The sequence below is a fragment of the Citrus sinensis genome, chromosome 5 (genome assembly GCF_022201045.2).
Source record: "Citrus sinensis cultivar Valencia sweet orange chromosome 5, DVS_A1.0, whole genome shotgun sequence".
Taxonomy (NCBI): domain Eukaryota; kingdom Viridiplantae; phylum Streptophyta; class Magnoliopsida; order Sapindales; family Rutaceae; genus Citrus; species Citrus sinensis.
The window spans coordinates 23014537-23039163 of record NC_068560.1 but is presented as its reverse complement, the minus strand read 5'-3'; the positions used below and the strand labels follow the sequence as shown (position 1 = coordinate 23039163).

The following is a 24627-nucleotide window of genomic DNA, read 5'->3' as shown; positions in this document are numbered from 1 at the left end:
GTCTTTCATGATCGAAGTAAACACATAGACACTCGCTATCATTTTATAAGAGAGTGTATTGCAAGAAAAGAAGTGCAAATCAAGTATGTAAAATCACAAGATCAAGCAGCTGATATCTTCACTAAGCCACTCAAGCAAGAAGACTTTGTAAGATTCAAAAGTTTGCTCGGTGTCACAGGATCAAGTTTAAGGGGAGGTGTTGGATCATAAACTTGATCCAAGATGAATAAATCAAGCCCAACTCATGGAAGGTTCCATGAGTATGTATGGTTGGTGATGTTTGAATTATTTGTGTTAGGTGTGTTAGGTGTGGTTGGTGAAGTAGGTGAGTGGTAGGTTTTAATGGATGGTGAGGATTTGTTTATTAGTTGAATAAATGAATGGTTGTGATTAGTTTGTTTCATGTATAAATACCCCCTCTCCCCTTTGGTTTAAATATCAAGTGAAGTAGCAAAATCTCTAAGGTGTAGAGAGTGAAAAATAAGAGTTGTAATTGGTGAGGAGTGTTGTTGAAGAAATAAAATAGTGTGTTTTATTTGTTAATTCTCCAACAATATATCCTTCCAAGTTTTTTTTTTAATTTATGTAAAATTTTCCTTTTAGATCTTCGATGAACAAAAGCTTAATAATGCTTACGTTGTTCATGTTTATATGATTATGTTGTTGGTCATTCATGTCCAAATTAATCAGATCTGTAGTTAGATCACACATCTCAATGGAAATAGAACTTAGATCATTTATATATGAATTAAGAATATTATTATAATATCTGTCTAAATTTTCTCATCTAATGATGATTTTTGTAATCTTATCACATAACAAGTGCGTCTATTTGCAATATATATTTCAGTCTTATAGGTCGTTTTGTTTTATCTATTGAGTGCTTGACCAGTTTCCTACATTTCATGCATGACCAAATTATTAATTAACTTCATTTCTCTCTCATTCTCTTCCGTTTGCTAGCTATTAACCTATCGATCTTCTTCTCTCAATATTTAAACTGATTTTCCAAGTTGTTTTTGGTTGACGGTAGACATAGAAATTGATCATTTCGCCTACCATGGATTCTCGGTGGTTCAATCAAGCAGCAGCAACAAACATGAACGGCTATGATCTCCAAGATGCTGATAACAAAATTGATCTGAACCTGAAGTTAGGGTTACCTGATAGTAGTGATCGTGACAATCGACGTCGTCGTCTTTTTGATGAAAATAACTGACCCCCGTTCATGCCAACTTGAACATCGATGCTCTTAATTCTCGTGAGGCACTTCTTTGTCCTACTATTTCAAATTAAACTTGTTTAGAATAATGAGATTTCTTAGGAAAATTAAAAAGAAAAACAAAATAATAGGTAATTAATTTCTTGATTAGATTAATCTCGATATAGTGCTGTCATAATTTTTAATTACATGCATAAATTTAATTTGCATAGGCATTAGTGGAAAATTGAACATAAGCCGAATATTTCATGTTGATTCCTCGTTGTTGATCGATAAACCAATGAACAATCTTATTGTTGCCATTTAGCTGAGAAATGAAGTTTTATTAATTGTTATTCTTTGATCCTGTCATGCATAGTTATCTAAATATTCATCTTGTTCAGCAACCTAATGAGGTGCTGTAGCGGATGAAACTCAAATGAAGAACAGAGGAATTAAAGAAAATGAATAGCAAGACAAACAATTATAAATGACTGAGTTTGAACTTTGAATTTTACCGAAATTATGTCATTAAATTAATTTAGCAAATCAATAATATCCCCTCTAATTTTTTCATCTAAGCAAATTTTATGATATTAAATATTTCATTAAACAAAGACTGGCTCATTTTACAGTCTATTGCAAACTTCCAAATGATGATGACTTACTTTGCCTAAACTAATTTAAAGGAGAGGGAACCTGCTGTGAGCAATCATCTGTTTATCAGATAACAATTTGATTAAATCATCTACATGCAAAAACTCGCTCGCAATAATTCGATGACCAATCTGGTACTTCGATAACCAATACAATTAGCCAGGTTACTTGTGCTAAAACTGAAAGTTTTCATCTTTCACCCTCAATTTTCTCGGAACAAAACAAATCACAACCAAAAGAGACGCACATTATCTAAAACTTACAAAAACCAAAAAGAAAAGCTAAAAAAAGTCTTACATGCAAAACCTCAAGCTGGTTTTCTAAATTATCAAAAGCGGTCCGAATAGCATTCAAAACTCTTACCCTCTCCAATCGCCGACGCCGAATTGCATCTTGTATCTAGAAAGAAGATTCTTGCCATCGTGCTCAGTTACTCAATCAGGTCATATTGTAATTACGCAAAAGAAGAATCTAAAAGTGGCTGAGGCAAGTACAATTCAAACTCAGCCTCTTGAATCGCCCACCCAAATCGCACTCCAGCTAGTCTCTATTACTTTTTGTTTTCTTTTTATAATTTTTTCTTTTATTAAAAGACGAATCTTTTTTTTTTTAAATATATTTAGAACCCGTTAAATTTCACTTCTAAAAAAATTTAATTAGCTTGTAATCGGTTAAATATAATTTAATCAATCATTTTATTATATTATAATTATTGTTGACTGATATAGTTTAATGGTACACGGTAACTACAGTATTGAGATTATAATTTTAATTACGACATCATAAAATTTTCTCAAAAATAATCAAATTACTATCATTAATTAATAATTCATGTTTACATCTCCATCTAAAATAAAATATATCCTCACCGGCGATAAAAAAGTGAGTAAAAAAAAAAAAAAATTCTCAAATCCTACGTAAAATTTGTTGAAGGACTACAGATTCTTCCGGAAATAATATATATCGAGTAATCGTTTGCAATATTTTCAAATGAGTCAATAATACCTCTCTGGTAAAGAAAGATAATTTACAGTCCGCCAATATCATTGGTTAGATTTGTTGACGTTGATTTATTGACAGAAATCCAGGAGCATGTTAGGTTACAGATTCAGTAATTTACAGCCCAACCATCCTAACGAGTGCTGGCCGCTATTTACAAGGTTTTGGTCCCACTTATAATACATATACTTGCACAATCTATTCAGTTTGTGTTGGGACAGTAGCTTCTCTCGAACCCCAGAACATAATCTTCGCAAAGAACATCACACCATTTTGAAAAAAGACTCGCTGGGACGATGGGTTCGCAAGAAAAAGGGTCTAAGTCATGCCTACACTCTAATCCAGGGCATTCGATTTTGGCTGTGTTGTCGTCTTCGACCTTCACTTGTATGTATTTGGCTATGCAATCTTTACTGAAAGGGTGTGTGCAAAGATTCTTGTTCTTGAATTTCTTGCTTGCTGCCATTGGCTCTATGCAAATCTCACAAGTGAAGCTGCTTCCACTGCTTTCTTCTTCTTCTTCTTCTTCTTTCGCTAGGTTTTCTTTTGGTGTCTGCAGTGTATTTCCCATGACTTTTTTGCAGCTCTCAATTCTCTCATTCATTTTGTTTTAGAGTCCATTTTATAAGGTATTAATGGAAAAGCAAACGAAAACTCTCGGAAACATTTGTTAGATTTCTGGTTGTGGTAAGCACGTTGTGTTCTTAACCGAGCCATTTTGTCCCCCCCACCCCCCCTCTTCTTTTTTGACTGAGAATATAACAGGCAACAATTTCGCACCGTTTTCCTGGATAGGGGATAGTTCTTTCAACTTTCTGCTCTTGCGCTTGCTTGGGGGTTGGGCGTGAGGGGAGAGCTTACACGGAAATAACCATTTTTTACATTATAATTTAAAGTCCTTGTATTTCATTTTATTTAAAAATCATATTATTGTTATTAATTTTACGAAATAAAGTCTAAGGTCGTTCTTTGACTTTTTTTTTTTTTCTGAATAAGCCAACTAAATTTTAATGTAAAAAATTTTCATACTTTATTTTTATTTTTCATATCTATTCCCGGAATCTACATAAGTATGTCCAATTAATAAAAACTCATCTTTCTTTTCCTACACATTCCTTTCCATTTTGTTGAGTTATTTCATTCATTAAGTTCTTGAATTTTCCATGCATATCATCATAATTATTATTCTTAAGCTTTTTATGTAGCTATGTATATAGTCTGTATTTATAGATTTTATTTATTTTTTTACTGAATTGAATTTTAATTCTTACTTTAAGATATGAGTCGTATGACTTTGGGTCTAGACCTTTAGGGTTAGAAAGTGTTCTATTATTCTCCAATTTATATTGCCCATCCTTATAAATTTTAACATGTAAACTTAGAAAGGGTGCAATGTAAAAAATATCGATTTTTATTTTTTTAAAGATATAAAATAATAAACAACCTAATATTTATTAAAAGAGATTCAAATAAAAAAATAAATATATAATTTAAAATCAGACATTCAAATCTATTTATAATTCAAATTAATTTAATTATATTTAAATTTCAGATAAAAAAATATCACATAAATATATTTTCTCTGTTACAAAAAGGACTACCATCTGGTTCAATCCGATTTGAGACCAAACGGAACCCATCGATTTTTTCCCACCCCTATTTGTGAGTGATTGATTCACAATTATTTTAATTAATTAATTATTTTTTTGCCCTTCAATCATATTACTCAGAACCGATCACTCGCTTTTATATTTCAAACCATTGTTCCCGGTATGCCCACTAATTGCTGAAACATTGTTTGACCCATTTATAAGTTTCGTATGTTATTTCCCGTCCATTCGATTTCAGACCCTCAAATCTAACAATTCATATTTGCTGGCTGTAAGTTACGGATATTGCAACTCAGCCGTTGCCACATATACACGCACAATAGTCAGTTACTGTTGTTATTGTGGTAGTTGGACCGATTAGTGTTCAGTCTTGACAGCCGAGCAACTCCAAAGGGTAATTTGGTCTTATTACGCTGTTTTGCCCTGCATTTCTAGCTGACACTTCAAGCTTGCCACTCTGCTGCTACTCAAAGCTTGGAGAGCTCGCCTTGGAAAATAGCTTTACGTACTCTCCAGGCGAGGTCGCCAAGGTCCGGTTGGTCCAGTTCAGCATTCTCAGCCCTGACGAAATTGTAATTTTCCTTTGGCCTTAGCGTTTCTCTCTTGTAATTTATTGGTTGTCTGGTTGGTTGCTGATGAAGGAGGAAAAAAAAATGAAAAGAAATTTTGAAAGAGTACTAACCTGATACGGCTATAAGTTGTAAATTGTATTCTTTACTAGCATGAGGGAATCATTGGTTATTCGTGCATGTATTGTTAATGTCATGTATTTTATAAAGTATAGATGTAGTCAATTTTGTTTATCTCCATTTTCCCATTGAGAAATAGGATTTGGATACGAATTCTGCTTTCATGATAGATGCCTTGTAGGTTTTTTATATGCATTTTGAAGTAGGCTTTCCATGGTACTTGGTTATCTGAACTGTTTTTTTTTTATCCTCCCTTTCTTGTTCTATTTGGTTCCCAATAGGGTAGATGAGATGAAGTTATTTCTTTTATAGTTTGATTGTTCGTCCATCCTTAAAATTTCTAGTAGATTATTGTCTGCTTCATGCGTGATTGCTTATTTTTCAAGCAGGAAGATGACAAGTTTAAGCTAGCTTTGAAAATAAGGAACCCCAAGAGCAGGCTTGAACAGATTTTGTGTGCATGTAAAACCAAAAACAAATGGGAAGGCGATGATGAGATTGATGTCCTCAGTCTCCTTGGTCATGATGGTGAAGAACCTCTTAGAAAGAGAAAGAGTGGCTGTGGTGCTCTGCAACCAACGCTGACAATTGACGGCATGAATATGATTGCAGAGTACAAGGCTCAAAGAAAAAATAATGATGATCAGGGACAACTTCCTGAACCTGTTGAAAGAAAGCAGACACTTACTGCAGAAAGGGTAACTTATTCTGAAGGCAACACATTCGTGGTTTCATTTTCACCTGCTTGTTTCATGATGCTAACTTTGTTAACCATATTTCAGGTACTTGAAGTTCTGGCAAGAATAACTGATGAGGACTGCCAACTCCTGGGATTGAATCCTCATTATACCCGTCCTTCGTACTCGTATCACGAATAATGAAGCTCCAATAGGAGGACTGAATGATGAATCAGCTGAAGATGATGTTTTCTTGGAAAAGATTGAGAATAACATGCTGCTGGAAATGGCTCTCCAAGGTATCCCCCATATCAACAAGGTGTTCATTAAAAAGGTTAAATCAACCAAGTACGATGATAATGAACGATTTAAGTCGGAAAAGGAATTTATGCTGGACGCTGAAGGTGTGAATCTTTTAGCTGTTATGTGTCATGAAGAAGTTGATGCGAGAAGGACAACAAGCAATCACTTGGTTGAAATTATTGAAGTGCTGGAGATTGAGGCAGTTCGTAGGGTGCTGCTGCATGAATTGCGAGCAGTCATATCTTTTGATGGCTCTTATGTGAATTATCGGCATCTGGCTATCCTTTGTGATACCATGACCTATCTAGGCCACTTGATGGCCATCACTCGTCGTGGCATCAACAGGATTGATACTGGACCCTTGATGAGATGTTCATTTGAAGAAACTGTTGACATTCTTCTTGATGCTGCAGCTTATGCTGAAACAGATTATTTGCGGGGGTCACTGAGAATATTGTGTTAGGTCAGCTCGCACCTATTGGAACTGGATACTGTCCTTTGTATGTCAATGATGAGATGCCGAAGAATACCATCGAACTTCAGCTTCCAAGTTATATGGAAGTTCTGGATTTAGGGATGACACCCACTCGATCTCCACTCTCTGGTACTGCTTATCATGAGGGCATGATCAAGTCCAACATACAGGCCTGCATCACCCCATAACGAAGGATAAAAGATATCCTATTTGAACTGTGAATGCTGAAATGACTTTGATAGTTATTGTCTGTTATTTTTTTTTTCTTTTTTTCCCTAAATGACAATTTTGCGCCTGTTTCAATTATATAAAGACAAATATACGTTCCTACACGATTGCGTTGTTACCCGTTTAATGATGTCAAATATATAGATGGAAGTTGCGACGTTGCCATGTATATGATGAAAGAATGAAGAGAGATTAAGGCAGTGTTTACTTTCTGGAGTGGGAGTGTGGAGTGTGGATTTCTCCCACTCCAGTGTTTACTTACCTTAAAAAAAGGGGGAGTGGGAGTGGGAATCCGTGGGTCTCACTTAATTTTGGAGTGGGGAGTAGGATTCTCACTCCCATGGGGGGAGGTGGGAGTGGGAATCCACTCCCTCCTCTTCCCATTTTATCCTTATAAAAATAAATAAATAAATAATATTTAATAAAATAAATAATATCATATTTATTAAAAATAATAATTATATCATATTTATTTTATTAAATTTAATAAAATAAAATAAATAAATATTATATTTAAATTAATAATATTAAACATTAATTTTAATAAATATTAATTATTTATTTAATTAATAATAATAAATATTTTATTCTAAAAAAATATTAATTTTGTACTATATTATCAATAATAATATTTCATTTGTGTTGCTATTATTAATAATTTTTATTCACATAATTTAAATTTAAATTAATAAAAAAATTATGATTTACATAATTAAGAATATTAGTAATTATTATTAATTTATAAATATAATAAAATATTTATTTTATTTTCTAAATATATTTTTTAATTAATTTTTTAATTACAAATTATAATTCTGTACATAAGGATAAAATTATAATTTAAAATAATTTACTCACAATCCAAGATAAAATAAATAAATAATTAGGATTCTGATTGACAATCCATACTTTCATTTAGTTTAAGTAAACGCCCTATTCTCACTCTCACTCCACACTCCTAATCCAAAGATTCTCACTCCTCAAGATTCTCACTCCAATCCAAAAAATAAACACAGCATAAACATATTTGTTGTCATGTGATTAAAGGAAGTGATCAGAGAATTAAAATACCATGTCAAAGTCCAATTAAACAAAATGAATATGAAAACCAAATAACTCAAAGTCAAAGTACAATTGAACAAAATGAATATGAAAACCCAATAACTCAAAAGTAGTAGCTTAATTAAAAGCATCATATTAATTAACCTATTGATACAACCCCAATATTACAGTTAGACAAGCCCAACTCAGCTAGCTCTATCAATAGCGAGGAAAAGGCCCAGGCAAACTCAAGTGAGGCTATCCAAAACCGACCCCAAGATAACATCAAGCCAAGTCGCGTAAGGAAGCCTCCCAAATGGTTCAAGGATTACACACACTGAGCATATATGAGCAGAGGATTCGGTTTCTAACGGCTTTAGCTATTTAGAGAATAATTCTTTGTTATAGAGAGAGGTTGTTATTTAGTTTTGACAGCTGTGAGCATATTCTTGCTGCTATAAGTATTTCCATGGTTGTATTTGATGGGATATATAAAATTCTGGACTCAGTTTCTTCTTCTTCTCTGAAATTTTCTCTCTATTCTCTCTTGCCATTCACTCGTTTCTTTAAAATTCTGGGAGCTTGCACTTGCTTGAAAAGTGTGGAAACCTTGCTGTTCGGTGTGCTCACCAGCGGCATAACATTGGTGCTTTCATTGCTATTTGCTCATCATGGCTGATTCGGAGATTCTAGATGCCATTAAAGCTTTACAAACAAAACTTGATAGTCAAACGGTCGCAGTTCATCACACGCTGCAACAATACATGCTTACCGTGGATTCTCGCTTGGAGGACTTGCGTTCTCAGATCAAGGGGTTACCTTCCGGTCCAACAAATGGACTTTCGAATCCACCCCCGTTTCCACATATATCTGATGGTTCATCGGGCACCCATGACTCCAATCCTCTTTTGCGAACAATGAAACTCGAGGTCCCAAAATTTGATGGAACTGACCCAAACGGTTGGGCTTTTCGCATCAATGAGTATTTTGATTTCCATGGCACATCCGAAGCTCTTCGTCTCCGCATCGTGTCTTTTCATTTGGAAGGTCGCGCTTCGACTTGGTACCAATGGATGAAGGCGAATGATCTTCTTACCAGTTGGAAGGATTTTCTTCAAAATCTGAAGTTTCGTTTCGGAGCTTCCCTGTACGAGGACCACCAAGGCAATCTATCAAAACTTACTCAGAAATCAAGTGTGGCAGAATTTCAAACTGAGTTTGAGGACCTCATGAATAAAGTCACAGGTATTTCCGAGCCTCTCCTTATCTCATTTTTTATCACGGGGTTGCGAGTGGATATTCGTCGCGAGCTGTTGCTGTCACGGCCTTCCTCGTTGATGGAGGCATTTGCACTAGCTCGTATGTTTGAAGCACGTGGAGATGAGAGTAAAGTTACGTCCAGACCTTGGTCTAAGTGGACCCACAAAACCACCACACCATCCTTTCACCCTACTACAACCAATCACAGTCCTGCAAGTGCCCCTGCCATCAACCCACCTCAACCTGCCCCGTCCACTTTACCTCCACTTTTACCAACGCCATCTCTACCTATTAAGCGTCTTTCTCCTCAAGAACTTCGTGAAAAAAAGGAGAAAGGACTCTGCTACAATTGCGACCAGAAGTGGAGCAACTCTCATAGATGCCGTAGTAAGTTTCTGCTTTTATTAGGAACAGAGGATGTTGACGAGGCGATGGGTCCACCAATTAATTCTGAGATCTCCGATGTTGTTGAGGAAACTATTATAACTGGTGATATCTCCAGTTTAAATGCATTAGCGGGCCAAAATACTCCTCGTTCTCTACGACTCCTTGGTGAAATTAATCAACAGCCCGTGCAAGTACTTATCGATAGTGGTAGCACTCATAATTTTATTAAACCCGCTGTGGCTGAAGTTTTGGGGTTAGCAGTACAAGACACTACCACATTCCGGGTATATATCGGTAATGGTGATTCTTTAGTTTGTCGATATGTTTGTTCCCAAGTCGCCTTATCTATGCAAGGCCATGTTTTCTACATCGACCTTTATGTTCTTCCTATTGAGGGACCGGATATTGTCCTCGGAATTCAATGGTTACAGCTACTTGGCAAAGTCTCTCATGACTATGCGGCATTGTCAATGGAATTTTTCTATAATGGCTCTCCTGTCTTCCTGCGAGGTGATCTCTCCTTGTCTCCAAGACCGATTTCTTTTCATCAATTACAAGCCCTCATGTCCCATGATCAAATCCACGGCCTCTTTGAATTTTTCCAGTTGCATACTACCACAGACGCGCAGGATACCCTCTCTGTTCCAACCACTGCTACTAAGTTTGACTTCCCACCCGATTTGCCATCCCCTGTACTTGCCCTTCTTCATCAATATGAGCAATTATTTCACACTCCATCTTCCCTACCTCCTCATAGACTTATTGACCATCACATTCATCTTCTCCCAAATACTAAACCTGTCAATGTTCGCCCATACCGTTATCCTCACTTCCAAAAAGCCGAAATGGAGAGACTAATTACAGAAATGCTTGATCAAGGCATTATTCGCCCAAGTCAGAGCCCATTCTCTTCACCTGTGTTGCTGGTTAAAAAGAAAGATGGCTCCTATCGTTTTTGTGTAGATTACCGAGCCTTGAACGCGGTAACAATTAAAGACAAATTTCCGATACCAACTATTGATGAGTTATTAGACGAGCTTGGTGGTGCTTGTATTTTCAGTAAGCTGGATTTGCGAGCGGGGTACCATCAAATACGAGTATGTGACAGAGATATTTATAAAACAGCCTTTCGGACTCATGATGGGCATTTTGAGTTCCTTGTTATGCCTTTTGGACTCTCTAATGCCCCTTCCACATTTCAAGCGACAATGAATAGGCTCTTTGCTCCTTATCTCCGTAAGTTTGTGATCGTTTTCTTTGACGATATCTTAGTGTACAGCACTTCTTTAGAAGACCATTTTGAGCATTTACATAGAGTATTTGATTGTCTTCATACTAATCATTTTTTTGTGAAGCTCTCAAAGTGTTTTTTTTGCCAAGATAACATTGAATATCTCGGCCATATTGTTTCCTCTTCTGGAGTTAAGGCTGATCCTCACAAGTTGGTGGTCATGTCTAATTGGCCTACGCCGTCTACCACAAAACAGTTGCGAGGATTCTTGGGTCTCACAGGCTACTATCGTCGCTTTATTAAAGGATATGCTTCCATTGCTGCCCCTCTCACAGATTTATTGCGGAAGGATTGTTTCCATTGGTCCTCCGCAGCTGACACGGCCTTTGCTGCCTTAAAACAAGCCATGAGTGCAGCACCAGTCCTTCGCTTGCCAGATTTTCAATTGGATTTTGTTATTGAGACGGATGCCTCGAATGTTGGTATTGGAGCCGTACTGATGCAAGCTGATCATCCTATTGCTTATTTTAGCTGAAAATTGGGTCCTCGCATGCTTGTCGCTTCTACTTATATCAAAGAACTTCATGCCATTGCCGAAGCAGTACATAAGTGGAGACAATACTTGTTAGGCCATTTCTTTATTATCCGAACTGACCAGAAAAGTATTCGAGAGCTCCTTCAGCAGGTTATCCAAACTCCAGAGCAACAATTTTATGTTCGTAAATTACTGGGGTATCATTTCAGGGTTGAATATAAGCCAGGTCGAACTAATAGTGCAGCTGATGCCTTATCCAGAGTACATGAAGTTGATGTCCCTAAATTATATGACCATTATCCTGCTACTATGTTACTTGCTAGCTGCCCTATTCCTGAATTCCTCTCTATTCTTCGTGCGGAAAATCAGTCCTTACCGGATCTCTTAGCTCTCCATCAGAAGTATTCCTCTGGTTCTGTAATGTATCCATATTCGGTCTCGGATGGAATCCTACGGTTCAAAAACAGGTTCTTCATCAGCTCTCACTCTGTTTTGAGGCCTTCTTTATTACAAGAATTTCATGCCACACCAGTCGCAGGTCATGCCGGCGTCAAGCGGACATTAGTTCGTCTATCCACTCTCTTTTATTGGCCAAATATGCGCAAGGATGTGGAGTTATTTGTTGCCTCTTGTTTATTGTGTCAGCAAACAAAATACTCTACTCAGGCACCAGCTGGACTCCTTCAACCCTTGCCTATACCTTCACTAGTTTGGGAGGAAGTTACCATGGATTTCATTACAGGTTTACCATTTTCCCATGGGTTCACTGTTATCTTAGTTGTGGTTGACCGATTGACAAAATCAGCTCATTTTGGTGCTCTACCCACACACTTTACAGCAAGCAAAACAGCCGTTTTATTCACTGATATGGTTGTTAAGCACCATGGTTTTCCCCGTACCATAATTTCAGATCGTGACTCTATCTTTCTTAGTGGCTTTTGGAAGAAACTCTTTGAGTTAAGTGGTACCACATTGAAGCATAGTACAGCATATCATCCTCAAACGGATGGCCAGTCAGAGGTTGTTAATCGAGGACTCGAGCAGTATTTGCGAGTATTCACACAAGCGAAACCGACATTGTGGTTCGATTATTTAGGCTGGGCTGAGTTTTCTTACAACACTAGCTTTCATACAAGCATCCAAATGTCTCCTTTTAAGGCCTTGTATGGTCGTGAGCCACCTGTAATCCCTGCCTATACCGGGAGCTCTACTTCAATCCAAGCACTTGATGAATTGCTGCTGGAACGTGATGCCCTTCTAACAGCCTTGAAAACCAACTTGCGAGCAGCTCAACATAGAATGCAGCAAAAGGCTAATGCTCATCGCCGTGAGCTAGAGCTTCAGGTCGGGGATCAAGTTTTGGTTAAGTTGCAGCCTTATCGGCAAATATCAGTTGCAAACAGATTATCCAACAAGCTAGCGAAGCGATATTATGGTCCTTTTCGAGTAACGGAGCGTATTGGCGCTGTGGCCTATCGCTTGGATTTACCTCCTGACTCTAAGATTCATCCAGTCTTTCACATCTCACTTCTTAAACCGTTTCATGGTCAGGATGCCTCACAAGTTCATTCACTACCTAGCGAGTCTTACAATAACCAGCCTATGTCTATTCCCATTGCTATTTGTGCTCAACGTCAAGTGTTGGTTCATGGCATCCCACAATCCCAAATTTTAGTGCAGTGGCAGGATTGTGCTCCTGAGAATGCAACATGGGAAGCTCTTTCTGAATTCACTAAGCAGTACCCGAATTTTCACCTTGAGGACAAGGTGATTCCTCAAGGAGTGGAAGGTGATACAACCCCAATATTACAGTTAGACAAGCCCAACTCAGCTAGCTCTATCAATAGCGAGGAAAAGGCCCAGGCAAACTCAAGTGAGGCTATCCAAAACCGACCCCAAGATAACATCAAGCCAAGTCGCGTAAGGAAGCCTCCCAAATGGTTCAAGGATTACACACACTGAGCATATATGAGCAGAGGATTCGGTTTCTAACGGCTTTAGCTATTTAGAGAATAATTCTTTGTTATAGAGAGAGGTTGTTATTTAGTTTTGACAGCTGTGAGCATATTCTTGCTGCTATAAGTATTTCCATGGTTGTATTTGATGGGATATATAAAATTCTGGACTCAGTTTCTTCTTCTTCTCTGAAATTTTCTCTCTATTCTCTCTTGCCATTCACTCGTTTCTTTAAAATTCTGGGAGCTTGCACTTGCTTGAAAAGTGTGGAAACCTTGCTGTTCGGTGTGCTCACCAGCAGCATAACACCTATATACGACCTATAAAAGAGCCAATGATCATCAGCTTTTAATCTCTCATAGGGATCATCATCATCATCAACTGAGTCCGGAATCTTGGCCATAACTCTCTCCCTAATCTCGCGAATCTTCTCTTGTAATTTATCGCTAGCCATCTCTTCATCGGTCATGGTAGGAAGGCTCTCAGGCTTCACTTCTCCAAGAAGAATCTTTCTTCTAAAGTCAGGATTTCTTGAATTCCTAACACTGAACAAGATGGTTCTATACTGGGGTTTGTTTGACCCACTGATAGGACCCAACGTTTTAAACAGCGCTGATTCTACTGATGCAGCAACTCCAACTGGGTCACAAGCTCTTAATTGCTCCTTCATCATCTCTTCATTATTCTCTTCATAAACTTTAGACAATCCCTCTACAAGACGCTCACGAAATTGGTTACGTGTAGCATCGACATCAGAACACTTGAACTCTTCATTTTTAGAAACTGTAGCAGGAGGTTTCTTGGAACAAGTAAAAGCCGCATGCTCCTCTTCTTCAAGTTTTCTCTTCTTTTTGATATCCGATGGCAACTTGGATTTCATGGATTCAGCATATTCCCTGCTCCTCCTGTTTCTTGACAAACCAATGACCATTGAACGCAAAAGGGATCGACGCTTCATGCTCTGATTTCTAAGATTAATTTTAAAATCAACGTTTCTTGACAAACCCATGACAATTAAACTCAAAAGGGATCGACGCTTAATGCTCTGATTTCGTAGATTAATATTAAAATCAAAAGAGATCGATGAGAAAGGGAATTGAGTGAGATCAGATGAACGATCGAGGGGACTGAATGAACAAAAATCGCAGAGAGAAATTAGAGAACTGCTTATGAAAGAATTAACAGAAGAAGATTTCACAAACTCACTTGATATATATATTCACGGTTTCATTGCGACGAAGGGATTCCTATACTCAATAGGAAATCCTCGTGGGCGGTATTCCTATTCTCCTCATAAAACTCCTTTTCAAATTATTTTTATTTTATTCCAAAAAATATCTTTTTTATTTTAAAATATTTCATTTAGCTTTTATTGTTTTTTTAATTATTAAACCTCAACTAGTATTTTGTTTTTTTTTTTTTGTAATCTTGTTGTCGCCCCTACGCATAAATTAAGAAATTTTATAGATGACGAATTTTTTAATGTCAACCATTGACTTAAATTACACTTATTTTAAATTATAATTTAAAAAAAATTTAAGTATAAAATATTTAATTAATTAAAAATAAGAAAAGAATAATATATTATTTGAAATTTGTACAGCTTATTTTAGTTTGATAGATTGAAGTGAGAGATTAAAAAAAAATTAATAATGAATGCAAGTAATTTATTGAAAAAAATTTAAGTGTGTAATTATTATTTTGTCTTTAAATTTAAATTTATCCGAAATGGAGTTGTATAAGAAAAATGGAACGGTGCGAATAGCTTCAGTTTTTCGATATCAGCATTGATGATGATGCAGTACTGGCGGCTGAGTGGTGATTCGCGGGACTTCTGATGATGTGGTGCAATCTTTGTTGTTGCTGGCTTGGTAATGACGCGTCATTTAAAAAGCAGGTGCCACAAGTAGGGCCCATACGCTTGCACACTACAGAATTGGATCCATCAATTCCCATCCTAAGAGAAAATCAACTCCGTATTTGTTGTAAACGTGCAAATGGCAAACGTGATAAATCTATTTAACGGGTCCCCCTAGACTTAACCCCATTGGCCCCGCCAAATCCCCCGTCTCCACGTCCAAATCTATTGGAAAATGCTAGTAACTTGAGTCAAGCCCCGGATCAAATCTCGAAAGCAATACACAACATCGTTTCAATCCTTTTTTCTCCCTAACCAAGCCCGAAAACGACGTTGTTTTGGCAAAATTGTTACAGCCGAAATTGGTTTTTCTGTATTCGTCTCACAACCCCTTTCTCCTTCTATTTCTCTGTTTCTCTTCCCCTTCGTTTCAGCTTCGTCAAGGCAAAATCAACAACATCCCTAAATTGCTCTCTTTCTCCTAACTGAAATCAACAGCTTCGTGCCATTTGTTCTTGACTGAAATATGTAATTTATTACCCGACTGAAATGTGCTAACTTGTGTTATAACAACACATTTGAGCTTTGCGAAATGCAGTTATTTTGGGCAGATTTTTAGTTGTGGAAATGATTGTATAAGTTTGCGAATTGGAGTTATTTTGGGCAGATTTTTAGTTCATTATGAACTGTTGTGGAAGTGATTGTATAGCTTTGCGAATTACAATTTTTGGGCATATTTTTGGTTCATTATTAACTGCTGTGGAAGTGATTGTATAGCTTTGCGAATTGGGGTTATTTTGGGGCTGTTGTGAGACAAATAGAAAACGAAGAGAAAGAGAGTTGGGACTGTTATTGATTTTGTCTCAACCAAGATGAAACGAAGGGGAAATGGGTTGTGAGACAGACCGGGAAACCAATTTCGGCTGTAACAATTTTTCCAAAACGACGTTGTTTAGCTTAAATGAGAGGAAAAAAAAAGAGATTGAAATGGCGTCGTTCGTTTATTGATTTCGGGGTTTAACCTGGGGTTAATAGCAGAATTCAAATCTATTTAGCTCACTTTTACTTTTTGCCCTTGTATATTATAATTTAATAAAATATAATTTTTTTTTTCGGTCTTAATGGTTCCTTATCGACTCTAATCATTTTTCTATGTCTACAAAAATTATTCTATATTTCAAGCGTTGAATCGATTATTTAATCTTCAACTCTCAAAATACCCATTGCATAGATATCTAATGTAAAGATTTATCATCAATTTTTGTATAGTGCATGCTTGGGTGATTTAGCCGGGAAAAGATTTGAAGATTGTATCCGTAAAAAATTAATAATAAAAATAAATTGGCAGGAAAAATTAAAAAAATAGATGCTATAAACATGAGTCACTGACTCACTGGAAACTATTTGTTGTCTAATGAATTTGTCTTGTACTCTGACCACCAAGCCTTCAAGTACCTTTAGTCTCAAAAAAGGCTAACTGATATATGGGTCGAGTTTCTTCAGACCTTTACATTTGTACTTAGGCATTGCCCAGGTGAGGATAACAAAGTTGCTGATGCTCTTAGCCACATGGCTAACCTTTTGCATACTTTTGAGCATCCCAGTATTAGGCTTTGATAGGACCAAATCTGTCTACTTCTCTTGTCCGGAGTTTGGGATAATTTATTAGGATATTTTATTCTCAATGGATATTTTTAGAGGAGTTCACCTATGCATTCCCCATGCCTCATTTCAAGACTTGCTTGTTTGGGAAATGCATGCCGGAGGATCTACTGGTCACTTAGGTAGAGATAAGACAATAGATTTAGTTGAAGATAGATTCTATTGGCCTTCATTAAGAAAAGATGTCGCCAAGATTGTGTCTCAGTGTAGAACTCGTCAACTAGCTAAAGCTAAGAAACGTAGTTGAGGGTTGTACACCCCACTACCTGTACCTTACACTCCTTGGCGAGGCTTAAGCATGGATTTTGTCTTAGGATTGCCAAAAACTGCTCGTAGTCATGATTCTGGTTTTTTTGTGGTAGATCAATATTCTTAGATGGCCTGGCCCATTTTATTCATTGTGCTAGGACTGCTGATGCTTCGCATGTTGCGAAGTTATTCTCTAAGGAGATTGTTAAATTGCATGGTCTGCCTGTTACCATAGTGTCTGATAGGGATGTTAAATTCGTTAGCTACTTTTGGAAAACACTTTGGAACATCGTAAAATTTTCATCTGCTTTTCACCTAGAAACTGATGGTCAAACTGAGGTTGTTAACCATAGTTTGGGATACTTTTACGTTCTTTAGTAGGTGGTAACTGGTAAGCCTGGTAATTGGGATCTTGTTCTTCCTATGCCTGAATTTGCATATAATAATGCTGTCCACAGGATCACTGGAAAAAGCCCTTTTATGACTGTTCATGGCATGTCACCATGTCAGCCTGTTGACTTTGTCTCTATACCACATGATTCTCGCCCTTCTGAATTTGCTTCTGATTTTGCTAAACACATGCGAGAATTACATGCTGAAGTTAGACAAAATATTGCCCTTTGTAATGAAAATTATAAACTGGCAGCTGATGCACATCGTCAGCATGTAGGATTTCAGGAAAATGATTATGTTATGGTTCGCATATGTCCTGAACATTTTACCAAACACTTCTCAAAGAAATTACATGCACGAACCACTGGACCTTTTGGCATTCTTAAAAAGCTTGGAAGTAATGCTTACTTATTAGACTTGCCTCCGCACTTGACTATTAGCCCAGCATTGATGTAGCAGACTTGTTTCCTTACCAGGCCACTTTCGAGCCTCCAGTTCTTTTTTTTTTTTTTTCCTCCCTGAGCTGTCTACAGATTCATCATCTGTTCCGGCACCTCATTTACCTCCATTTTTACCTGGATCTTCTGATGATATAGCAGATATCTTAATGATCAATTTGTGACTTCACCTAATGGAAGTTATTGCCGATTCTTGGTCCGATGGAAGAATCGCCTTGACATAGATGATGCAGGGCTTACTAAGGACAAGCTTTACCGTCTTGATCCCATGTTACTGGACTCTAATTTGCAGCGCTATTCCTCGGAGTCGAGTTCTGTCCAACAGGGGGGATTGATGTAGGACATCCTAAAGATATACCTGTGTATTCAAAACGTAGGCGTGGAACTTAGTATTTTGTTAGATTTCTTTGCTGGTCATATTAGAATCTTTTGGAACAGTATTATTGTAATAATATATCATTATGAGATATTTTTATTACTATAAATATCACTTATGGTTTAATATTATAATAATCCATTTCCTTTTAGGTTAAGGATTTTTGTAATAACATTACTTTTGATTTTATATCTTTTCCCTATAAAGAGGGCACAGGGCTTATTCTAATGGATGATATGAATGAATTAATAGTGGGAAACTTTCGTTCTTATAAATTTTCTCGCTTTCCTCTTATTTATTCTCTTCTACTTTCAGCTATGTTCATCCCATTTCTTTATAAAGTTATTTTATTTCTGATATGTTGATAAATCTAACATTATCTACAGCCTTTTGTTTTGCAATTCTTTTCATGACCTTCTTGTATATGCACTGATTTCGGTATGTTTCTGATTTCAGGTATCAAAGATGCTTTCAACCAAGATGAAAGCTCAACTGCAGTGCAGAGAGCAGCTGTTTAAGATGAGGATATCTGGGATATGGTCTATATGCTGACCAAATCAGACTATGATATTATGTCCGAGGTTCAGACTATTGGACGTGACCTTTTACTATCAGTGGAAGAAGAGGTGTACCAGCCCTCGGAACCTGCGGCATTTGATCACTGGACCACCTCCAAAGAGAAAGAGCTTCTTTAGAAGGATTGTTTCGTGTGGTAGTTTCATTTTTACTTGGGATCGTTTTGGCTGTACTACCTAATATCACATTTCCATCTTGTCATTCACTTACTGTTTCTCATATTAATGACTTCCTCCTCAAGTTCTTTTTTCTGTTTAATCTTGAATATAGTTCAACTATCTTGCTTTTGCTCCTTGTTTAGTAATCTCTACACTATACCCCGCAAAAATAAAGATATTATGCAAATGATACATTTCACCAGTTAAATAGAGACATTATAACAAAAACCAATGTGTTGTACAAATATAATCCTATTTCTCATTTTCAAGTGTGACAAGATGGTTTTGGACATAGAGTGGATGAATTTTTTCTACGGTATATTTCCAACAGCGTTTCAAGAAAAGTGCTAAGCTAGTTTTCGGAAGCATATTTATGCTTTGACACAACATATTTCTGAAAGCGACGTATTTGTGCTTTAATACAAAAATTTCTAAAAGAAATAGGATCAAAACACAATAGAAATCAACCACTAGAAGTCTCGACCATAAGTCACCAGAGGATGTTAATGCTTTGAGGCATGCAATTCACACAGAAAGATAAGTCAATGCATTTATGGATAGGATTACATCACTAAAGTTCACTGAATTTTTTTTTAGAAGAAAAATTTGAGGTATCAAAATAACTAGAACACTTACCAAGCTGCAATGCAATGGGGTATAAATTCCATAACACATACATATGTTGAGAGAAATAGTGAATCGAAATAGAGCAACATACCATTAGGATGTTGTGTGTGTGAGATTTTTAGATCATATTGAGTAATGAATTGTAACTGTTTTTATTCAAAGCATCAATCTACAGATCAGCTGGTATTTATATCTCAGTAGCTTTGAGTCCAGCTCACTTATTTCGTTATACAAAAATGACAAACACAAGTAAGACATGTAAACAAAAGATTCAATCACAACCGTTAATTCATAACTAATTTTCTACATCACATAACTGCTGTGGAATCTCAGTATAGCTGTTCTGCCACCTGGAATATTCTTCCTCTACACGTGTGGACTGCATCACTTCATTTTGTGAACACCTTCCTTGGTTAACAAGTAAATTCCAGCTGGTATTCCCATGTGAGTTGATCCAGGTTCAGCTTCATTCTCCAACTTAACATCCCTTCTCAAACTTAAGTCTCTAGAAGAGACTTTAAGTTTGTTTCGGAAGAAGCTGAACTTGGAGTAAGTGAGTGGCTTGGTCAGCACATCTGCTGTTTGATCACTGCTGGATACAAAAGTAATTTCAATTTCTTTCTTTTCAACCTTATCTCTGAAAAAATGAATGTTTATCTCAATGTGCTTAGTTTTAGAGTGAAGAACTGGGTTTGTAGCAATTGCAGCTGCACTTGTACTGTCAGTTAACAGCATAGGAGTGCAGTTTAGTCTTACACCCAACTCTTTGAGTAGAGAACATATCCATGTTATTTCTGCACTAGCTAATGCCATAGCTCTGTATTCTGATTCAGCTGAGGATTTTGATACTACAGTTTGCTTCTTTGAACTCCAGCTAATCAAATTGTCACCCAAGTATATACAATAACCACTAGTAGATCTTCTGTCATCAGGATCACTTCCCCAATCAGCATCTGAGTAAGCTATTAGATCAAGGCAATCAAACTTCTTGAAAATCATACCATAGTTGATTGTTTCCTTTAGATATTTGAGTACCTTTTTACAAGCTGTCCAGTGTGGCTGCAGAGGATTAGCCATAAACTAACTTAACTTGTTCACGGCATATGCAATCTTAGGTCTGGTTAACACAACATATTGCAACCCTCCAATAGCTCTTCTATACTGGGTTGAGTCAGCACATTTTTCTCCCACATATTTGCTCAACTTCTCAGTAGTTGCTAATGGTGTATCTAAACCATTACAGTTCTTCAGATCAAATTTGATGAGCAGTTCCTTTAAGTATTTGGTCTGAGACAATACCAGTGTTTTTTCATTTCTTGTAACTTCAATGCTAAGGAAGAAGTTAAGTTGTGCCAAATCTTTAAGAGCAAAATTATTTCCTATATTGTAAATAAGCTGCTCTATTTCAACATGATTACTTCCAGTGATTATAATATCATCAACATAAACTAACAAAATGATTAGACCATTTTCATTTTGTTTGAAAAACAGAGATGTATCTGATTTTGCTCGACAGAACTGCCATGATTCAAGAACTTATCTTAATTTATCAAACCAGACTCTTGGTGCCTGCTTCAAACCATAGAGTGCTTTCTTCAATTTACAAACATACCTTGGGTGGTTTGCATCCACAAATCCTTCAGGCTGAGGCATATAAATTGTTTCTGTTAACTTTCTATTCAGAAATGCATTGTTAATATCAACCTATCTCAGCTTCCAGTTATTCATCACAGCCATGCTTAGAACAATTCTAATAGTAGCTGTTTTTACTACAGGGCTGAAAGTCTCCTGATAATCTACTCCTTCAGTTTATAAGAAACCCTTTGCCACTAACCTGGCTTTATATTTATTTAATGTTCCATTTGAGTTTTGTTTAACTCGAAAGATCCACTTATTTCCCACAAGTTTCATATTTTGCTCTGGTGGAACCAAACACCAGGTTTGATTCTTAATTAGAGCATCAAATTCATCCTGCATAGCTAGCTTCCAATTTCTATCACTCAATGCTTCAGCAACACTTGATGGTGTTTCTAAATACAAGGCTTTTTCAGTATTATAAGCTTTAGGCTTAAAAATTCCAGCTTTGGCTCTGGTTATCATGGGGTATGAAGAATTGAGTTTAGGAGTGGTTTGAGATGTTTCAGAGTTTTGATTCTGAACTGGTGTGTTTTCAGGTGCAATAAAATATCTGAAGTATTTTGAGTTTCTGAGTGTATGTTTGAAACATTGTAAGGCACTTGGTTAGTTTGATTTTGACTGTTGTCAGAGTTTTGATAATCAGAGGGAGCAAAATCTAGAATTGGATGCTCAGAAAAGTTTGAACTAGCTGTTGTTGCCTCATGACTATGATTTTCAGAAGGAAATGATATTATGACGAATTTACTGAAGGAGTTTACAGACTCAGGTAATTGATTTTGTTTTGAACTCGTGAATTTTGAATCTGTTTTGAAAGGAAATGAACTTTTATTGAAGTTAACATGTGCTGTTATGTATATCCTTCCATTTGAGTTTAGACACATGTAACCTTTGTGAAAGTAACTGAAACCTAGATTGACACATGTAGAGGTATGCAAATCGAATTTGTGTCTGTTGTAAGGTCTTAAGAAAGGATAGCACTCACAACTAAATATTTTGATAAGAGAATAATTTGGTTTCTTTTAGTAGAGAGACTCAAAAGGTGTTTTGTCATTTAAAGTAGGTGTGCTAGTTCTGTTTATAAGATAAGTGGCATTAGAAAAGGCTTCCCATCAAAATTTCAAAGGTAATCCAGATTGAGCAAGAAGTGTCAATCCAGCTTTTACAAGGTGTCTGTGTTTTCTTTCAACTTTCCCATTTTGGTGGTGGGTATCTGGGCAGGAATATCTCAAAGAAATCCCTTCATGCTTCAGATATGGGTCAAATGCTTTATATTCTCCTCCCAAGTCACATTGTAAAGATTCAAAGCTTTTCTCAATTTGGTTTTTGAAAGAAATGAAGGTTGTGAGTGCTTGAGATTTTTGTGTCAATCCATAAATCCATGTATAACTGGTTTTGTCATCATAAAGGCTATATAGTATCTAAAACCTTGATTTGATTCAGTGGGAGCAGGACCCCAAAGATCACTATGAATAATTTCAAGAGCTTTTGAGGTCTTTATTTCACTGTATTTGAAACATAATCTGTGTTGTTTTCAAAACGGAAGCTTTGCAGAAAGATAAACCAAATGTTTTATTTCCAAAAGAAATATTACAAGCTGACAAGGTTTTCACAAGAGCATTGATATTAGGATGACCTAATCTCATATGCCACAGATCAAGCACATTGTTGCTTGTACAAGTTTCATTACAATTGACAGACAACATGGACTCAGGTCCAGGTATTTTGTTTACTGTAAGTAAACTAGGAGTAGCAGCAGAGGATAACAGAATGGACTTGAATTGACTGGAATCATGAGGCAAACTTAGCAGCTTGTACAATCCATCATTAGCTATTCCTTTCAAAAGAACACTCCTCCTTCTCTTGTCCTTAACAACACAAGGAGTTTTATTGAATTCAATGGAAACATCATTATCATGTAATAGTTTCGAAATACTGATCAAATTTTTGGTTATTTCTGGAACATAAAGTATATGATTAAGTTTGATATGAGATAATGTGTGTGAATCAAGTGTGCTTAGCAATGAGTGACCAACTGAAACTATTTTGAGTTTAGCTCCATTACCTACTGTTAGCTGATCACTTCCTTTATATTCAGAACTGATGTTGAGATTGTTGAAGTCATTTAAAATGTGATTTGTTGCACCACTGTCAAGATACCAACCTTCATCTTCGTGTCCTCCATTCTCAGTTATATAAGCACTCATCCTATTAGGCACTTGATTTGGCACATAGTTTTTCTTGAACTTGTACCAGCAGTGAGCAGCAGTATGATTCTTCCTGAAACAGATCTGGCATGGTCCTTTAGGTTCTTCTTCATCAGTAGGATTTTTGCCTTTGAATTTTTCTGATGGATTCATGACCTAATTGAAATTATTTCCACCAGGTTGTTTTCCATTTGAGCTTCTAGCTGGTCTTCCACCATAGTTGTTATTATTTCCACCAAAATTGAAGTTTGACTGCCAGTTCCTCCTTTGATTTCCTCTGTGATAAGCTAAATTAGCTTGATAATCCATGTGACTGACAGAGTGTTGATATTCTGTAGTGAATTGGGTGCTTTAGAAAATGATGAACAACCCAATACACTGCCCAAGATCACAAATCTAACCAACAAGATGCTAAGACCCTAAACAAGAACCTTTCTGTGTTAACAGAGCCTTTAATGCAAATAGTTGTAATCAAAAGAAACCAAGAACCAGAATTAGAAACTAATGAAACTCAGAAGCAAGAAGAAGTTTTACGTGGTTCGATTGTGCAGAAAAGCACAATCTACATCCACGGGAGAAGCTCACAGAGCAAGCTTTATTGATGATTCAAGTAATCTTTACAGAGTAATACAAGAGCTAACTACTAGGATCAAGACTAAGCTTTCTCGCTATCTTAACTCTCTCTATCACGCTCTTATATCCATTATGAAGTTGCCCCATTAACCAGCTTATATAACAGCTGATATCAATTCCAGAATGCACAGATTCTTGACACCTGTACTAACAGCTTTCTTAACTAACTTGATTCTCCTCTTCACGTGCACTCCACATGTTCCACTTAAGCCTTTATCCAAAACGTCATGAATCCCTGCCGTTTCAGACTTAAGTAACCCACATGCCAAGCTCGTGATACCTGAGCTCATTAAACATAAACAAAACGCTGTCGTTTAACTTGCTCAAGTTTTGGATTTACTATTTTAGTCCACATTTCTCCACCTTGAACCAAAACTCCTCAATCTGCTTCCTTCTCTAAATCCTCAGGCAATCAGCAGTCACCCAAGCTGGCTAGGCTCAAGCACACCTTGAACTTAGCCGTAGTTACCACCTTAGTAAGCATATCAGCAGGGTTCTCATATGTATGAACCTTGGACATTTTCACAGCTCCTTTGGATACTTCAT

The 24627-nt window shown here is 36.6% G+C and overlaps 2 protein-coding genes across 2 annotated transcripts; one reads left to right on the top strand and one right to left on the bottom strand.

The window, feature by feature from the left end:
- Nucleotides 1-1060: 1060 nt before the first annotated feature.
- Nucleotides 1061-6034, top strand: LOC102623709 (DNA-directed RNA polymerase II subunit RPB1-like). Its single transcript, XM_052441248.1, has 4 exons — nt 1061-1178; nt 4903-5039; nt 5546-5854; nt 5939-6034. Exons 1-4 carry the CDS (start codon nt 1061-1063, stop codon nt 6032-6034), a joined length of 660 nt encoding a protein of 219 aa, XP_052297208.1.
- A 7417-nt stretch (nt 6035-13451) lies between these two features.
- Nucleotides 13452-14180, bottom strand: LOC127902341 (transcription elongation factor TFIIS-like). Its single transcript, XM_052441247.1, has one exon. It carries the CDS (start codon nt 14178-14180, stop codon nt 13452-13454), a length of 729 nt encoding a protein of 242 aa, XP_052297207.1.
- Between the last annotated feature and the right edge of the window lie 10447 nt (nt 14181-24627).